This window comes from Thunnus maccoyii, chromosome 4 (assembly GCF_910596095.1).
Source record: "Thunnus maccoyii chromosome 4, fThuMac1.1, whole genome shotgun sequence".
NCBI lineage: Eukaryota > Metazoa > Chordata > Actinopteri > Scombriformes > Scombridae > Thunnus > Thunnus maccoyii.
In genome coordinates, this window is record NC_056536.1 from 7258275 (window position 1) to 7278151 (window position 19877).

Below are 19877 nucleotides of genomic sequence, written 5' to 3' on the forward strand. Positions count from 1 at the left end.
TGCTTTGTACTGTTTGTTGTTGTACTGTTGTATGTTTTGATTGTGGGGGACTACAGATGCAAATTAGCTTCGAGCTGACTCCGGTGCAGTGCATCTTTAATGATTAAAACTGCACACTGTCCCAATCAATAAATCAAATCAATCAATCAGTACGAATTTCACTCCCTGCACTCTTTTCATGACCCATAGTAAGAAGCATCCTCTCAGTGTGTGTTCCCTGGGTCAAATTAAACGGGGTGCATGATCTGTTTTTGATTTGTCTCTTTGATAAATCACTTATTCATCCAAACGTGAGGAAATATTTGTTGGTCTAATTTCAAATTCAAGGTGAAGAGGGGCGGAGACGCGCTTTGATGCAAATGTTCCCCTGCTGCTACTGCTGCTGCTGCTGCTGCTGTGCCCGCGTACGAGAACGCGCTCCATCGCTGTCATCAGTACAACATCAGCATCTTCCGGGGGGCGCGCAGAGAAACGGGAGGAGGAGGACGGAGGAAGAGAGAGAGAGAGAGGGAGAGAGGGAGAGAGGGAGAGGAGACATACTGGATAAAGGCTACGACAAAAAACCATGATGATAATGGAGTCGAGGCGGTGGAGGATGTCGGATTTACGAGAAAGGACTGTTGAAATTTGACAGAGGGCTCGCGTTGAAACCTGTTCTCGATTTCTTCCCCCTCCCCGCTCCCCCCCATCCCCATTCTGTGTGATTCCCACATGCTGCGTGGACATCTACATTGAAGCCGAGCAGAGGAAGGGGAGCACCCCACGGATGCCTCGGAAGGTAAAAAACGGGCTCCACCGCTGGCGCTACAGGCAACAAGACGCGTCTCATCTCTCGGATGGTAATAAAAGGACATCATGAAGATAGCTCTGGACTGATGGATGAGGATGAAAAACAGCTTTAACCCCCCTCCCACCCGACGACTGTGAAATAAAGAAAATCCTGTTTTGATGGATTTTTTTAATCATTTATGGTGTAGCCCCAAGGAAACGAGCCTTAGAAAGCAATGTTGAATCACTGGTCTTGGTAAATTATTCATTAGTGGTATAGGTAGGCTATGATTTTGAATTGCTTCAATGTAGCATTTTCCCCCATTCATTTTTACAATGTGTAGTCTTGTGAGATCATACACATATTTGCAGGTTACATTTTTATTGTGTGGTTATGTAGGCCCATTAAATAGCCAATAACAGCCACAAAAGATTGCCTATAGCCAAAGCGAGGGGAATATTCGCGCAGGGAAGCTTTGATTTAGAGAACGAAAAAAAAAGATCTGGATAGTGAGGGGTGTCGAGCTGTCTGGGAAATTTTTAAGATTTATTTTTTTCTTGTTATAGTCTAAAGAGGAGGAAGACGGGGGTGGAAAGAGAGATATAAGGAGTTAAAACAAAACAAACAAACAAAAAAAAAAAAAACGACCATCATGTTGCCTTCCCAAGAAGCCTCCAAGATCTACCATGACAATTATATGCGCAACTCCCGGGCCATCGGGGTGCTGTGGGCCATCTTCACCATCTGCTTCGCCATCGTCAACGTGGTGGTGTTCATCCAGCCCTACTGGATCGGCGACAGCGTCAACACGCCGCAGGCCGGCTACTTCGGCCTCTTCCACTACTGCGTGGGCACCGGGCCGTCGCCCAGCCGGGAGCTCACCTGCGTGGGCAGCTTCTCCGACTTCAGCTCCATCCCGTCCGGAGCCTTCAAGGCGGCCTCGGTGTTCGTGCTGCTGTCCATGGTGCTGATCCTCAGCTGCATCGCCTGCATGGCGCTCTTCTTCTTCTGCAACACCTCCACCGTTTACAAGACCTGCGCCTGGATGCAGCTGCTGTGCGGTAGGCACTGTTACAATTACCTCTTAAGACGTTTATTCTGTCTTTTCAGTTGCAAAAACCGAGGTCTAGAAATCAGGTTAAAAAAACACACACACCCAAAACTCAAATAAATATTGTGTTTTATTCGCACAAATAGCCACCTTGCTTTACCCAGGCAGCCAGGCGCACGCACAGCACAACAGAGTGTTGCTGCATGTAATCATCAAGGCTACTGTCCTTTGAGATTATTCTAGATCATACACTTTACACCTGTACATTTCACATCTGCATTACCATTGTGGATATTAGTTCAGAAGCACCTTCTAAATCCACCATAATCTGTTGGTCTGTATGATACCTATTGAGTCGGTGGAATTAGACCTGTGATACTTTAAAAAAAAATGCTTGAAACATGATTTTAAAAAGTGAATGAAAAATTGTGAATCCCCACGTGTATGTTTTTGTTGTGCCAGGATCCAATATTGTTACAGACTTCTGAGGTCAGTACTGTAGGCCTACTCACTGCTGAGTATCACAGGCTCACGTTCCTGTACAGTAGAAACATCATTGTGGCTTCTCGCAGTAGAAGAAATAAGGTGAAAGGTGTGTGTGTAGCAGTTCCATTGTGTGTTAGTCCACTGGAATTGATATGCTTTAGTCTAAAGGGTATAGGCCTTGTCATGTTACAGTTAACAAGGGCTGTTATACAGATTTTCCATCTCTGCAACAACAGGGAAAGTAGGAATACGATTATTCATGCAACTGAAACGCACCGCAAGCAACAGCAGACACGGAGCTCCCCTGTTACCATTGATATTCTGAGGATACACCACTGCATCTCTAAAGAAGGCAGCCGGATCACAGCTTTATGCTGATGAAATGCAAATTTCATTCATTCATCCATTTCAGCTCATCATATATGATGCAGTGTGATGTGCAATGGAGATATGAATTCATCCTCCTGTGACCGAGGCTTTATACAGAGCTGTATTGCTATTTTGAGGGATGATTCCAGGTCGATTGGATTACTGTTTTCGGGCAGGTGATGTGTGGTTAGATTGCACTTTGTTAAACTGATTGGGATAAATGGTGGCTTCCCAATTCATGTGGGACATACTGAATTATGCTACCTTCACGGAATAGCTGAAGCGCTGGAGAAAAGGGATCTGTAACTATTACAAATGGACATATGTGATTCCATCATCGTAACGTTGCAGGTTCAGTTTAGATTTATGAAGGTAAACTCTCTTGGAGATGATGTTTTATTAGAAATATGGTATTTTGTGAGAGCACAAACAGGTTTGACAGCAGGAATAGGTTGATTTAAATTAAAGTTAAATTTTTTTTTTTAAATAAAAGCACCAGAAATATAATATATATATACATATCAAATTCAGGTTTCATTTGATCATTAAAAGTTTACCTTCCTTCAGTAAGTTACTAACCATTGTTTTTATAATTGATTATTCTAATGTACAGTAATTATTTTCTCAGTTAATCAACACAGAAAAAATGAGTTCCCAGGGCTCATGGTGACATCTTAAAATGTCTTTTGTCCACAAACAGTCTGAAACCCAAAGATATCATGTTAGTTATCATAGAAGATGAAGAAAACCAGCAAATCTTCACATTTGAGAAGCTGGAAGTAGTACATTTTTGCCATTCTTGCTTAAAAAATTACTTAAACGGTTAATCGATTAGTTGCAGACTATTTTCTGTTGATTGAATAATCGATTAATTGACTAATCAACTAATTGTTTCAACTCTACGTTTATTTATTTTTTTTACTCTTATCTTTATCTGGGATAAAGATGCTAATGAGGAACAATTTTTGTTCTGATTTATTGCCGCTGCCTCTCAATTTTTCAGCTGATTTTCAGTGCCGCTCTTTGAGGGGGGGGGTTTGCAACAAAATGCAAGATTGTTGTGTGAGAGAAAGGCTAAAATAACATCTTAATCTATGGTGAATAGATGTCATCAGGCCAAGCGAGTAAGGTGACTATGTCAGCTGGAATGAACCTCGCTTTATGAAGAGCAGAACGTACAGTATCTCACAGAAGCAACAAGAAACCATGATCTTCTCCCACACACACATTTCCAGCGAGCCTCCTGTGTATATCCGACTTCTTTATAAGCTGATCAATGTGATAAATAGGCCAGGCAGAATAGCGTGGGAGTCAGTTTTCTGTACAGAAACAGTCAGCATACTGAATGAGAAGGAGGAAGAGAGGAAGAGAGAGAAAGGCATACAGAGAGAGAGAGATCAGCACTTTTTTTCCTTCAGTATTGTTCTTTTCCTCATCCTCATCTGCCCACTCTGTCCTCTGTTCTGCGGAGTGTGTTGAAAGGGTTTTGGTGCTCTACAATCAGCACGAATCAGACAGAATAGCAGAGGTACAGATTTTGCTCTCTTTATCCAAATCTTTAAGACTTAACCGGGATTGAACCTGGGTCTTCCTACAAACTATTAATCAAGTAAAACAATGATAAAAGGAGTAAATACATCAGTGGAAAACCTCTCCAGTGCAGTGTGGCCTCATCCACTATTGAATATGAGCATGTGGACGTGGATGATGCGTGCCTGATGAGGAATGTTGCATCGCTCTGTAAATGCAATGACTCCGCTGTGTCACATCAGGTCCCTTTCAGCTATCAATACCCCCATGTTCCAACAATTCATCAGAACCTTGCTGATCTGTCAGCAGATCCATCTCTGTACAGCAGGAAGGCAAAGGCCTGCATGACAGCTGTTTTGTCCATGGTGCATGTACAATCTCAATACATTTTAAATCACAAGATTGCGCTTAAGTTTCCAACATTTCCTAGTGTATTGGTGAGCCTTTTATCATGGATTCAATGACACAAATTTAGAGCCTGTCCTCCCAAGAGAAACGATACTATAGGTCCTAAATTCAGTCGCCAAAAATGGCCTACAGTTACGTTTGAGTGACAGATGCCATCTAGCGGTCGTAGTAATTATGACCTGGAGAAGTGACAGAGTTAAGATGACGTCAATATAAATTGACTTCCTTCTTAGGGGGAGGTAAACCTAACCAGACCTTGACCACAGCGTTGTTAAAATCTATGTGGTTGTTTAATTTAGAGGACTTGTTGCAAATTTGACATTATCAGACTATTATCAGACTATATTACTTTCATGATGCACAACATACTCTATGGAAATTGTAAGACTACCATAGGAAACACAATTTACATTGTATGGGAATCTTCTAGCAAGTTAATCTGAATGTCAGTCTCAATACATTTTGAATAAAGTGTATACATTTGAAATAAAGTTCAAAATTTTCTTTGTAAAATTTCAGAAAGAAACTACTTTTTTTAGTACAATATTTTTGGTTATATTGTACTAAAACAGCATATAACAAATTTTTATGCTCAAACTAAATTTATACCCATGTTCCCCCTAATTTGCAAAGAGTTTGTGAAACTTCAGAAGGTTTTACTGTCCTTCCAGTGGATGTGTGTGATGTGTGGTGAAGGTAAGTTGTCTAATAGGCTTGGCAGATGGCCTAATGCTGTTCACCACCCTGGAGATGATCGTTTAATCATCCCCTCTGCCCTGCTGGGTGTAGCAGCAGGTCCCCTGGCACAGCGCAGGGACAGAGTATACTACAGCAAATACAGTAAGGGCCAATTTGAACTGGTAGTGGCTTAGATTTGCCAAATGGACCAAAAGTGTCAATTAGGGAGTAGTTTAGGCCCTGATCATGATGGTCGCTTGCTACTGCAACAGAAAGGTAACACAGATATGTTCACCAGATGAAAATTTTGTCATAATCTACTCACCCTCATGTCAGCTGAAACTATAGTAAAGTTTGGATGTCCACGTAGGACAGCAATTTTGCTGATCTAGCTTCATGACAGAACTCTGGAGAAGAAGAATGGGGCTTCTTGGTTTAGTAAAGGTTAAATAAAAGATGACTGGGGAGAAATGGTACCTCACAGGTTTCTTGGCAGAGTAGAGTGACACAGTGTGTCTTGGCAACTATAAGCTAAAAAATGGGCCAACCTTGGCCTCTCTGTGCGCTAAATTGACCAGATTTGAATAAGGTTAATGCACTTGAAGAGGACTATAACGTTCCACTCATAACTCTTGGCAATGAAGAGTGTATTTACCAAAAGGCCAAAATGAAGCAGTATTGACCTGGATAAATGTTTACCACTGATTGTAGAGCATACTGGCAACACTGTGGGACAATAGCAAAACCCAAGATAAGGAACAGTCTGTAAAAAAAGCCAGAAAAAATATGTTAAGTTTTTATACGCCTGCACTGTTCCTACATTCATATTTGAAATCCAAGAGATTGCAAAATCCTTCAGTACTAAAGCAGGGGCCTATATCATGAAGAGAGATTAGTGGGTTAGCCAGCTGTCTTTGGGCTTAAATCAGGTTTCCTGGTGTCATGAAGCTGGCTTATTTTTAACCAGGGTAGATCGCCATGGCAACCTATGCTGTTATATTATAGTGTTTGTTGTAGTATTAAACCAAACTTGCAGTTACTACCAGTGATCACAGGTACAAATCAGCCAGGACTGAAATCATAAGGATATAGTTTCAAAGATCAGTCCAACTTTTTTCCCCAGTCTGTCTTAAAACAATACTCATTTGATCCCTTCCTAACAAAATACTAGTGAAAGAGATCATCATTCCAACAGGGTCCTGACATGGACAAAAGTACAATAGAGTGAGAAGTAATAAAGAGCAGCTGTGACATCTTTAGTATATCAATATAATTACTTTGATTTCTGTAATGATTATGTTGGAAATAGTAGAAAAAATTTCAGACACTCTTACACTCTTATGTCTAATCTAGGTTGAAAACAGAGCTTCTAACAAACACTTTACCACACTAACATACCAATCAATGGCAATCAGAGCTGCATATTACTTGGTCTAAGTTTCCTGACAGTATAGGAACTTTTAAAAGAGATGTATTTTTATTATATTATATTATTATTTTATTACTTCATTTTTATTCTGGAGTTCTACTGGTATATCTTTGAATGATTTACAGTTCCCCTCTGTTCAGCCTCTGTCCGAAACAGGCCGTTTTAGCACCTGTCTCTTTAAGGCCCTCCTCCCGATAAACCCACCCTGTTCTGATTGGCCAGCTTCTGGAGACTGCCTCTCGGCATGCAAGGTTAAGTAATTAAAAAACAGTAGTTGGATTTCACTTCTTTTTATCCTTCTTTACTCCAAATATAAACTTCTCAAATACATACATACATGTTCAAGCCTGTTCTGATCCAAAGTGTGAGGATGGACGACTTGAACAACCCGCAGAGCAACCTTAGCAAAGAAGGCTACAGAACAGACGTTTGTTGCCATGCTTGAACAATCTGACGTCATCATGAAGAGGAAGTAGAGGTAACTTTGCAAACAAAGCGTTCAGAACAGACTGATGCTCTGGCTTTTGACTTGCAGGGAGCATTTCTACATACTCTCACTTCAGGTTTTGGCCCATATAGATATCCAATATCATATCAGAATCAAACAACAGAAAATCACAAAAAACATGATCCCCTTTTAATTCTTACTCCATCACTGCAGCTCAGGATAGCATTAAGCATAATCATCCTCACACGTATTTATAGCCTTACTTTTTATTTTGGATACTGTACTCCTCTACCTACTCTGTTTTTTATCACTTATTATTGAATTTCCTTTGGCTATCAGTAGATAAATCAACAGTTAAATGTTAAATGGTTATTTGGTAAACTTCATACGTTAACGACGTCAGCAGGGTGAGGCACAAACAAAAATGGCTAAAAGTGGGTTAGGTTAGCGAATCAACAACTACCTGCTAATAGGTGACTTTCCTCCCATCTTCATCCATTTATGTCACAGCTCCATGGGAAAGTGAATAATGGGGTCATTTTACGCTTTGTATCTAGACTAAGCAGCATTTTTCCTCAGACGAAAAGAGCAAGAGGAGGGCTAGATTTCCCAGAAGCACCTGAGGTCTGTGAAGAACTTTGCTGCTTGCACCTTTGAATTTAGATTAATTCAGGGGAAAATGCTCCTGGGAAAACTGCGATAGCTTCAGTTTTAATTTATATTTTCTGAAAAAAGATGAATTTAGTGAAAGAGGTTCTAAGTACATTTGGGCAAGGTTTGAGTTTTTTTCCCTCCTACAGAGACCAAGAGGTCTGTTTTGTTTCTCTATGTTTCTCACTGCCTCCCCTTCCCCATTGTTCTCTTCTTCCTCCTTTACTTTATCTCCACTTCCCCATTCCTTTTCTTCCTCTACTTCTTTTTTCTAATTCTATCACTCTTCAGTTCCTATCCTTTTTGTCCATCCTTCCAGAAGGAATGAGGTACCATAGGAAAGCCCAGTAGCTCACTAGCCATTGCAGCTTGATGAGTCCCTTTCTCCCTCCTCTCCTCCGTCAGCTCATTCCTCCATCCCTCCCTCACGCCTGTCCCTGTCTGTTGCAATATTAAACAGAACTAAGCAGGACATGGGCCGTGGCACAAGGGAAGAGCCGTCTTGGGAAAAACGACCTGTCAGTTGCTGCTGGGCTAAGTGTGTGTGTGTGTGTGTGTGTGTGTGTGTGTGTGTGTGTGAGTGTGAGAGAAAAACAATCCAAAAGATGGAACAAGATAGTATGAGCCATTAAGTTGACAGTTTTATTATGGAATATTACTTAATGTTGTTTTTATCTATGGCTTTATTTTATGGATGCGTATGGGAGCGCTGTAATTTCCATATTTTTATGGATGATTACATTTGACCTTTAACCTTGAAATGTCAAACAATTCCTTTAAGGGGGAGTACAGTATTGTTATACAGTATTTTAATTAGATTGATATAGATGATATGTGTAACATCATATTATCAAAGCTGCATTTATTGATTTTATTGGCTGATATCTGAGGGCAATACATAAACAGATCACCTTATGAAGTTGCTATGGTGAAGACAAAGTTGCATGTTTACACATCTAGCCTACACAGAGCAACAGTAACATGCATTTATCTCATGTGCCACCTGTCAAATGTCCAATATCAGTCCAGTAGTTACTCTCCTTTTAGCTCTGTTTTTCGTCTTTGCCAGTTGGGGCTGGGCAGGTAGTGTACAGAGGGTTTATCAGACTCTATCACTTAAAACAGCTTCATGCAGCTACAGAGTTGCGTGACCAAAACAACCAAAACAATGAACTAAAGGGAGCTAAAGCTCAGGTGAACTTATAATAATTTTATATATATTATATATTATAAATAATTTTGTGTTGGTTCAACACTACAAATGACTCTTTGATACAAAGTAATTTTATCAACTGTTAATATAAACACATTGATTACTGCAGCTTTTAGGCACCTGTGCGTGAGCCTATTATGCAATAGCTGTTACTTACAAATTGACTCTGATGCTCAGCTACGTGGACAAATATGTGCAATCTTTTTGTGTCTTACAGCTAACTGCAATCTGTGGAGCTTTTCTATTTTTGAGGTATTTAAAGGTGCAGTGTGCAGAATTTAGTGGCATCTGGCGGAACAGACTTGCCAGAAATGGAATATAATGTTTGTTAGTATGTTTTAATTAGTGTATAATCACAGAACAGATAAACCAAACACTGGCTCTAGAGAGGGCCTTTCACTTTTTTCACGAGTTTCGCAGCCACTGTAGGTTCTCCTAAACACTTGGAAGGGGAGGGGGAGGGAAAGGGGTATTCAATTGGTTGCAATCTGCAACCTCACAGCTAGATGCCACTAAATCCTACAGACTGGTCTTTGGAGAGAATCTAGAAATTATACAACACTGGGTGATACCAGCAATGTTAAGAAAGAACTACGTTGGATTTTCTTAAGATCTGTGACTCCAAACAGTTGTTTCCATAAGCTAGCTGCCCAACTTCACGAGTCAAAGTTTAACAAAATGGCAAACACTAGTTACAAAGGGAATTAGTTAGGACATTAGTGCTACATAACTGCTAATTACTGAATTACTGACAAGTAGTTCTGAACCAAGGATGATAGCAGAAAATGATACATTTCTTAAGAACTGACTATGCTGAAGGTATTACATTTTATTATTATAGAAATGCTTAATGATCAATTGCTACATATTAGTGAATCAGCAGAGTTCATAACTGTCTGTAATTAACTCTGAATAATCTGCTAAGTGGCACATAACATAACCAATACTCACTGCCTTATTATGCACATATTAGTAACTATTTCTGTGTCCCCTCTGTTCCTAGAAATGCATCATTATTCCATGATTACACCATTTTTGTGTCCACTAAAGTAGATCATTATCCCACCCATCGGACAAAAAGCTGCTGCGTTTTAACTGGAAAGACATTTAGTTCTTGAATGACACAAGCCGAGACAGCAGACTGGGGAAAAAATTATTATTATTATCATTCAGAGCGTTTTTATGCTAAATTGGAAGGTGGCTAGATAACATACATGTGTGGACCAAATAACTATAGCTGTTTTTTTACTTAATACAATAGCCTTGCAATGCAAAACCAGTGTTTCACCTCACTCATTATGGTCTGGCAACACCTAACAGCCATTTGGTTGGGTTTACTGTATATGCAGTGAACATATGTCTAAATTAGTTTGTGGAAACTGGATGAGCCTTTAACCAGTTAAGACTGGAATTACTGTATTTCAACCAGCAAGTTCTGTCAAGTTTCATACTGTATCTGCAAAATATAAAATATAAAACAATATAATAAATTGTTATATATTCAACCCTATCACCAGGCAAAAATGGCAATATTGGGCACTATATGATGGTCAGTGAGTGTTTCTGTATGTCTACTGCCAGCTTTTTAAAAATTCTAGCTTTCTACAATATCTGCACATGACAACAACGGTACGGCTAGGGTATGGAAAGTAGTTACAGTTAATAAAAAGGCAAATGTTAATTGCAGGTCTGTGACGGGATGCAAAGTCCTGCCTCCTGCATGAAAGTCTAATGTGCTACACACTCATCCATAGCACCAACATTCACACCCTTATTTTTTACCTTTCTACCTGAAAGCCACAGTTTTTCCTGCATGTAAGCTGGACGTAAATTGCAAAGTGTGGATATGGAATGTAATTCCTACTAGGGATACTAGAAGGAAAATACTAGATTTCCTACCTAGAAACTAGATTTATCCCAGAAATAATGGTTGCCTTCATGGGAAACCAAGTGCTCCACCTTCAATTCATCCAAACTAAAAGAGAATATAAGCTGTCATTGCTTTCCAAAACAACCCTTATGAATGTTTTCTGATCCAACAACATAATTTGTCTCTGCCTTCCTGAGGACCAGAATCATTAAAAAAAAAAGTGTATATGACTTTATATGATGTTTTCTGGTTTCCCACTTCTTTGGTTAAGGTTAGGCAACTAAAACTACTTGGTTAATGCTACAGAAAAATCACGTATGGTTAAAAGTAAACAATACTGATGTTTGGTAGAGGACACAATGCAATCAGCTGCGTGAAAGTCACATGCTTTGGTGTCCCAAACATCCACACCAGCCTTCTCCCTAAGAGGTACTGTGGTGCTAATAACGCCACCCTACATCTCTCCACACAGAGTCATAATTTGCACAGCCACAAGAGGTCCTTGTCTGGAAAAATGTAAATGTAGGTTGTTTTAAGTGTTTGAGTGAACAACCAAAACAAGCAAGTATTTTTCCCTCTTTGTGCCATCGTGACCATTTTTGCTTTTGCAAGCAGCATGAAGTATACATCTTAATGCATCGAAGGAAAGCAATGGAGCAACAGAAAGAGTGTGTAACAGTGTGTTTGAGAGAAAGGGATGGGTAGACAAGAAGAGAGTGAGTGAAACAAAGCAAGTGAATGAGTTTGTGTGAGCATGTGCTCCTGTGTGTGTGTGTGTGTGTGTGTGTGTGAGTGTGAGTGTGAGTGAGTGTATGGGTCTGCATGGCCACACGCGTCTGTTCACGTGAGCATGTAAGACAGCGGGTAAATGTGTATATGATGGTGTGAGAGTTGAATTATTAATGAGAATGTTTTCTTCTTCTTCTCTGGAGCCAGTGTGTGTGTGTGTGTGTGTGTGTGTTTCTTTCTTTTTTTTGCTGCACTAGTAAATGTATAAAGACATACATGTGTAAAGCCTCATATGTGTGTGGGGTAGCATCAGTGCATGTATGTAGATAGATGTGCCCACGTGCATGTGTTTCCAGCAGGAGCTAAATAGATGCTGCAGTGGTCGAGTTAAATATAGAACAACAGAGAGAGAGAGAGAGAGAGAGAGAGAGAGAGAGAGAGAGAGAGAGAGAGAGAGAGAGAAGAGTTTCCCGGGGGATATCCCTGCCCCCCTCTCTCTATCTCTATCTCTCTCTCCCTGAGATTTCTGTCCGGCTTTTCCCAACCAAACGTACATGTTTTAATTATCAGGCGCTTAATAAATAATTCCAAAGTCACCGGGGTGTTTCTAAAAATACCCTGACAGCTGAATAATGGATTCCTTTGACCCTTCTCAGCATTGTCACTCAGTGTGTGTGTGTGTGTGTGTGTGAGAGAGAGAGAGAGGGGAAGAAAGCAGAAGAAAGAGAGAGAAAGACCCTAAAGCTTGTTGATAAGACACATAAGAATGAGTAAAAATGGAAAATATCTCTGCTTTACATCATCCATGAACACTGTGCGTTTTTGTTCTTCATTAATGTGTCATTTTTACAGAATAACATACTCACACTTTAAAAGGGTGTATTGTTCATTCTCTTTTGTTACACTGGGCTTTAGACTATATAGATAGACTTTGTATAGACTATCTTTATATAGATATAAGACTTTTAAGAGAAACAATATCTACATTTTTCTGAAGTTGATCAGCTTAGGGTTTCATCATGATCATGTTATGATCAGGAGTGTTGTCACTCATACTGTATGGAGCTGCTCATTCAACAGCTCCATGCAGCTAATTTGACCAGGTGCCATTGAACGCATTTTCCAAAATAATATTAACACCTTATGTGTTCTCTTAATCAGTAAGTACGTGAAATAACTACTTACACTTTATATTTTCAGTATTTTTCTGATGTTTCTGATGTTGACTGACCATGCCCGCATTAGTTGCGTTGCTCTAAGACACATCGACAGGATTGCTGGATGTTGATGGAGAGGTTGCTTCTGTGGGGATCGAACCTGTCAGTGTGATCAGCAATTATCAGTTTGGGATTGACTTGGCCAGGTTTTCAACAATATAACTATGAATAATGTACCTCACTTTGAAAACTTTTTGTTGGAACCACTCTCCCTCAAAGAAATAGTCCTTGTAAAAAACTGTTAATAGTAGATTTTTCACAGTAAGAAGTTGTTTATGTAGAATTTTTCAAAATGTAAATTTCAGTGCTATAAACACAGCAAACAATATTCCATTCACCTCCATTGTACTGGTGTAGCATCAGAACCTGGACAAATAAAACCCAAACTATCTGCATTAGTGCTATCAAAAAATTAACAAACAAATCTTTTGTATTGAGACTTTTTTGAGTTGGTATGTACCATGTCTGCACTGATACACACTGTTTCCAGTAAATATTCACAGCCTAGGTCTGACACAGACAAAGCCTTCTCCTACCCACTCTATTTTTTATATACTGTATTACCAAATAAACTGCCTGCGATCAACATCACATTGCATTATACAATATTACAAATTCACTTGAGCACTGTGGGACAAAGTTTAGCTTTAATCAGTGCAGGTGGCAACCAACACGTGTTCCCCTTCAGGCATTCAGTAGCTGTATGTGCTTGCTGCTGAGACTGTTTAGCACTACAAACCTGAATACTTGGCTCAACTGCTGCTGATACCAGCTCTGGTACGTACTCGCTGCCGCTGACACTTCCTGCTGAACTGCTGCCCATATGCAAAAGAATATCAAAGATATCAGTTGAGGGCTTTGGGGCTCACAAGATTTGTTCAGATCAGACAATAACAAAGTCAGACAGTAGACTCAGCTTGTTAGCATGTAATGGTATATATAATTGCTTTGTGCACTGAATTGGGTTCTTGAATCTTCTCCAGTTCTTATTTTTGCTACTGTCGTGATATTAAACTTAGGACAAAACGTAAGGAAATTTGTGTTTGGTAGATTATTTCTTTGTTGAAACAATACTTCTTGGCAATAAATCTTATACCTTTGGAAAGCCTGTTTATTTCCCTTTTAAATGGTGCTACATTTGTAAGGAACTTTTTGCTAAAATTTGCCAAATCTTCTCTGCCAATGCCAAACAAATTATTCTGCCATTGATTCTTGTTTGGTGTTTGGTGGATTGGATGATTGAAGTTTGAAGAAACAAGACATATTGGCAATTTAACAATTTATTTATTTAACAAACAGGAGCCTCAGTAACGTATGGAAGAACCATACACAGCCACAACAGCCTGGCACCTCCTCCTCATGCTGGTCACCAGCCTGGTCACACACTGCTGTGGGATGGCATCCCATTCTTTAATCAGCATTTGTCGCAAGTCAGCCAACGTGGTTGTGTTGGTCACTCTGGCACGAACAGCATGCTAAAGCTGATCCTACAAGTTTTCAATGGGGTTGAGGTCAGGACTGCTGGCAGGCCATTCCACCCTCTCCACTTCCAAATTCTGGAGGTAGTCTCTGATAAACCCCGCTCTGTGGGGGGTGAGCATTGTCATCTTGGAGGATAGAGTTCGGTCCCAGACTGTGGAGATATGGGATTGCCACTGGTTGCAGAATCTCATCTCGATATCTCTCATTGAGATTGCCGCCAATGATGACAAGCCTCGTTTTTCCAGTGAGGGAGATGCCGCCCCACACCATCACACTGCCTCCACCAAAAGATGTTACTCTATCGGTGCAGCAATCAGCATAGCGTTCTCCGTGTCTTCTCTACACTTTGACTCTATGATCCAACTGCCGTAGGCAGTATCTGGACTCATCGCTGAACATAACATTCCTCCACATGTTCAGGTTCCAGTGCACGTGTTGCCAACACCAACGAAAACAGGCCTGACGGTGAAGGGCAGTCATGGCAGGCCTCCTGGCAGCCCTATGAGACCGGAGATTGGCTGCGTCCTGCAAATCTTGACTGCAAATTTGTAGAAGACAGCCTACGGTACCTAAGTGCTGACGGGATGAGGAAAAGGTTTTCTTGGGGTGTTGTCTTCTTGGGACGCCCACTTTGCGGCCTGTCTCTGACATCCCCCGTTATATGGAACTTGGCCCTCACTTTGGAGATGGTACTAGGGCTCACTCCAAATAATGCCACAACTTGGTTTTGCGGAACACCAGCTTGAAGTTGCCCTATTGTACGGGCCCTATCCAGATCAGTCAAATGTGGCATGCCGATTCTTGGAGCAGACACCTACTGACCACTGTAGCAGGGTCCATGCTCACAGGTGGGGGTACCAGAAGCTCAAAACAAGAGTCAATAGCAACAGCAAAGTAAGCTGTTTGGCATTGGCAAAGAAGATTTGGCAAATTTTTCATGGGCACAACCCACAGACTCAGCTCTGCTGCTCATCCCACAAATGCATGTTCCTTACAAATGTGGCACCATTTAAAAGGGAAATAAACAGGCTTTCCAAAGGTATAAGATTTATTGCCAAGAAGCTTTGTTACAACAAAGAAATAATCTAACAAACACAAATTTCCTTACTTTTTGTGCTAAGTGTATACACTTTTTTACAGATAAAGTAATACACTAGTAGAATCAACACAATCACAGTATGTAAATTAAAACCAACTATTTCACAAGCTATCAGCTTTATTTACTCTTCAAATAAATGTCTTGGAGGTGTAATAAAGCATATTTCTTTACTTCTACTCAGTATCAGCACATCATGTTAGCATGCCCTACGCCCTTGTGATCTAAAACTTCTAAAAGTCTAATCTTGAACACCTGAAAAACTTTATTGTTCTATATATCTTTACAGGTCTGACCAGCTTTATGCTGGAACAACACTTGAACTAATCTGCATGGTTTATATCACTAGACACAAATGAGAAAAACATTTAAGTTTGGTGAACTGACCCTTTAATAAACAAAGGAGAACAAAATAGTACAACTGAGCATTTGATGTTCATTATGATGTCTATATCTTTATGTTATATAAGGGACTGGCCATTCTGTTATATCATGTATCCAATTTCCTATTCATTTCTCATGAGAGGACTTCCTACTATCCATTTAACCAGTTTGAATTGTGGAAGAATTAATTGAAAGAGACTATAAACAATGCTGTAAAACCATCTTGTACAACTCATCAATCATAGAATTTAAAAAAATAAAAAAAAAATCTTGGAAAAAGTTTACAACTGTACATCTGACAATAAAGCTCTAAACTTTCACATGACCTTTCAAATCCTTTTATGGTATTCAGAAAAAAATGCATTGTCAAAGCACAGTTGTATTTTTACAGTGATAAAAGGGGGGGGAAACAACACTAAAATATAGTGTGGAAAGGTTTTCTGTAACAGCACTGGTTCAGTGAGACACTCTTCCTCTAATTATGAATTAGATGGACTGCCAGAGGGGAGTGCTCACTGATCCCTCAGTATATCACAAAACTGCTGCGCGTGGCTCAATGAAAAACGATGCTTGGACTTGTGCGATGACACATTATATGGTTATGTGCAAGCCTCTGTGCGCCTGCCAATCCTCTTTCCAGATTTGGGACTGGTGCCAGCAACTTCCTCCTCAGCGGGTGAAGGACACAGGGATGCACGTGGAAAAGATAAAGGAAAAGAAAAAGAAAGAGAGAGGATGGAACGAAGCAGAATGGGAGGTTGAGGTTTAAAATCCACAGAGAAATGAGTTGGTGAAGGTATCACGTTTTATGCAAAGTCAATAATTTGAACACTAAGGTGTTAATAGAGTACCTGTAAACTTATGAATAAAAAGCAAGATGGGAGAGAGTGGAGCTCAGCTTATATTCCACAAATATAATTAAAGTGGAAGAAGACAACTTTTTTTGCTTTTAATTTATAAATTTATAAATAAAAAGTAAATTGATTGCACAGTGTAATAACTATAGAATAATGACACCATTGGCGTTTAGATTACAATCTCCCAGGAAAAATGACGGCTCAACTTACGGCACAAATTAAGTGTGTCAACCATTGTGCAACCAAAAGAGGAAGAGGACAGAGCTTTTGTTTTCCCCGGAAGCTACTGGTAGCTATATCTCATAATAATTTGTTAGCAGGCAAGCCTCCTTCTATTGTCTTATTGCTATATGATAAATGTGGAATATTGCACAGACAAATCTGATCACACGCTACTTACATCTGCATACCCTATACTACCTGAATAAACTTGTCTTTTTATTTCTAGAGGGTTTTCATCCCATTAGCTATGATAGCTAACGGAAAGAAAGCCCTTTAGAAATAAGTTAGCTAATACAGCCATACAGCCACTGAATACTGGATTAGTATCCAGTCAGGCTGGCTGTCAGGCTGATCTACTTGTTCATATGAAAATCAACGGACAGAAAATATGTTATCTGTTGCGCATTTTCTTTCATTTTGTAAAAACTTAAAATATGCTACCAACCCACTTCACTTCTCTCAACACGTACTTTTTCTATCTGCTTTCATGTCTCCATTATAGATTACATGAATGAACAAACTCAGGCTTTTTCTCCTGTTTTCTTCTAAAGTTACTCCCCTCCACCCCTACGCCAACCCCTGCAGTAGTTACTTGTTTGTGCGAAGCAGTAACGTTACTCAAACTATGTAATTACAATACAATGCACATCATTACAATAGCTTTTTCCCTGTTCCCAAATTCAACACAAAATTGTGACAATTTCAAATGACCTCTTCAGTGAAAATGCTTCTTTCTCTCTCTTATTTCCAAAGTGATGTTGATCTTTAGTTCACGAAGCTACGTTCTGAGGAAAACAGAAAGCGATTCAGTTGTCTTTGTGACCGCAGCGCAAACAATAATACCACCTGGAAATGCAGGGGGGGGGGGGGAGTTGAAAAGTTGTCTGATTCCACTTTAATAAATGACAAAAATATAATCAAAAATGATGCACAGAGAGAATGCAGTATACAGTAGGTTGAAAGAGTGTAAAGACAAAAAAAATAACAGAGGGTGTAAAGAAAGGAAAGCTGCCTACATGCCAAGTGGGCCAGTGAACCCTGGCAGCAGCAGTATCTTGTAAAGTGCCCCCTCAGCAATACACACATTCACAAATACACACACACACACACACACGTCAGGCTTGATCCCAACTCCAATAAAAGCTCTGTATATCAGCGAGGAGGCCGTCCATTAGATGGATGGAGGACACCAGGCCAAGGTCTAGACACAGTAGCAGAGGGAAGGGCAGACCTCAGACAGCTTTATTACATTATAGAGCTGGACATGGTGATCTCTTAATGCAGTCATGTTCACACTTTTCCACTCCGCTGCTCTGTGTTAGACTTTAAACTGCAGGAGCTCACTTCCACAAAGAGGCCAGCGGTTTGAACTATTTATAAGAGTTTACAATTAGGTTCAAAATAAAGTTGTTAGACTTTAAATGTCTGGTCTCATGAGTTTTTAAAAAAGGTCTGGTGATTTAACCAAATCACCAGGTAAGGTATAAAACTTACATTAACGAATATATGGACGTAGTTACCGTGACGTCACCCGTTGGTTTCTGAAGAGCGGTTTTGAAGCTCAAAGTGAGCCGCTCTGGCCATCGCCATCTTGGCAGTACGTGACGCTGCCTAACTCCCAGCCAATCAAAAATGGGCAAAGAGGCGGGCCGAATGGCTGAAACAAGCCACGTAGCGGCTGGCGGACCTGTCACTCAAAGCAGCCATGTCCTTCATTATGCATAACTTTACGGCTCAATAAAATTTAAACGAGTGAGTTATAAAAAAAATTCACCCCCCGTACAGTTGTCATGAAAGGAGAAATTAGCTATAGAGACCAAAACTGTTTTTTGTACCAGGCTGTAAACATGTTTATTTCTGCTGTAAAGTTGGACATTTTAACATTAGGGTCTATGGGGAATGACTCGCTTTTGGAGCCAGCCTCAAGTGGCCATTCAAGGAACTGCAGTTTTTGGCACTTCTGCATTGGCTTAATTTTACAGCCCCAGAGGTTGCCGCTTTGGTGAAACTACCCTAAACAGGGTTTAAAAGCAATACTATGTAACTTTTTTAACAAAAAAAAAAAAAAATCACTTTCTTCCTCCTACAAATTCAATTCAGTCCACTCGAGTTTTGCCACTACAGTCTCAAAGCCTTTACACAGCCTTGGGGGTGTAACAAATAAGCAACACGAAAATGTGAAATAATCACCTGAGAATAATTCGCATTGAAACTATTAAAATATATAATAAACAGCTGTCTGCGCAGATTACACTTCATGATTGGTTGATGCTTTTATTTGCTGTGCGAAAGGGGGCCAAAATCCACAGTCCTCCTTCTATGCAAAAATGTAAAAGTGTATCTGAACCTAATATGAAGCTTCAGCCGTCCAAACTAGCCAAATCAAGTAGATATCTTTCAACGTTACAGTCTTTTTAATGCCAAAGTTTCTCTTTTTGTTACTATACTTTCACAACAGCTCAACGGGGAAACACTATCCAAAGAGGGAATTTGATGCCAAAAAGACTGTAAATGTCTTGACTCCACGTTCCAAAAACCACATTATTTTAGCCTCAGCTAATATCAGTTTTTCACACTGGTATGAGCAGAGCATGTGCTGCTGGACATGCTGCATTAGGACAACAATTTTTATTTACCTGGAGATTCATTCATATCTATTGCATATAGAGGCATCAATCTAAATGTTAGGGAAAGCCATGTGCTTCTGTATGAATTTGCGTGTGTGTTTATTGGAAACGGGCCCTATCTTACGTATCTTAAGTGCAACGCAAGTGTCTTTGTTAGTTTAAGAGCAAAGCAGTTATCATTTTCCTGTCCAGCGCCCACGTTGTTTAAATAGCAAATGCACTTGTGCCCATCAGAGCGCCCATGGGCGTGTTGGTCTTAAAATGTGTGGTCAGGCACATTGTTGGCACATTGCTATCTTCAGGCAGCAGAGAGTGATTGCGCCATTGACCAACAAAAACCTGGTCTGAAGTCAATGGTGCA

At 40.1% G+C, this 19877-nt stretch overlaps 1 protein-coding gene across 1 annotated transcript in view; it reads left to right on the plus strand.

Moving 5' to 3' along the window:
- Positions 1-1418: 1418 nt before the first annotated feature.
- LOC121896112 (LHFPL tetraspan subfamily member 4 protein-like) overlaps positions 1419-19877 on the plus strand; it is a 31489-nt gene continuing 13030 nt past the window's right edge. The window contains exon 1 of the mRNA XM_042409776.1: positions 1419-1830. Coding sequence (XP_042265710.1) covers positions 1422-1830 — 409 coding nt within the window. The 5' untranslated portion in view covers positions 1419-1421. The remainder of the gene's footprint in view (positions 1831-19877) is intronic.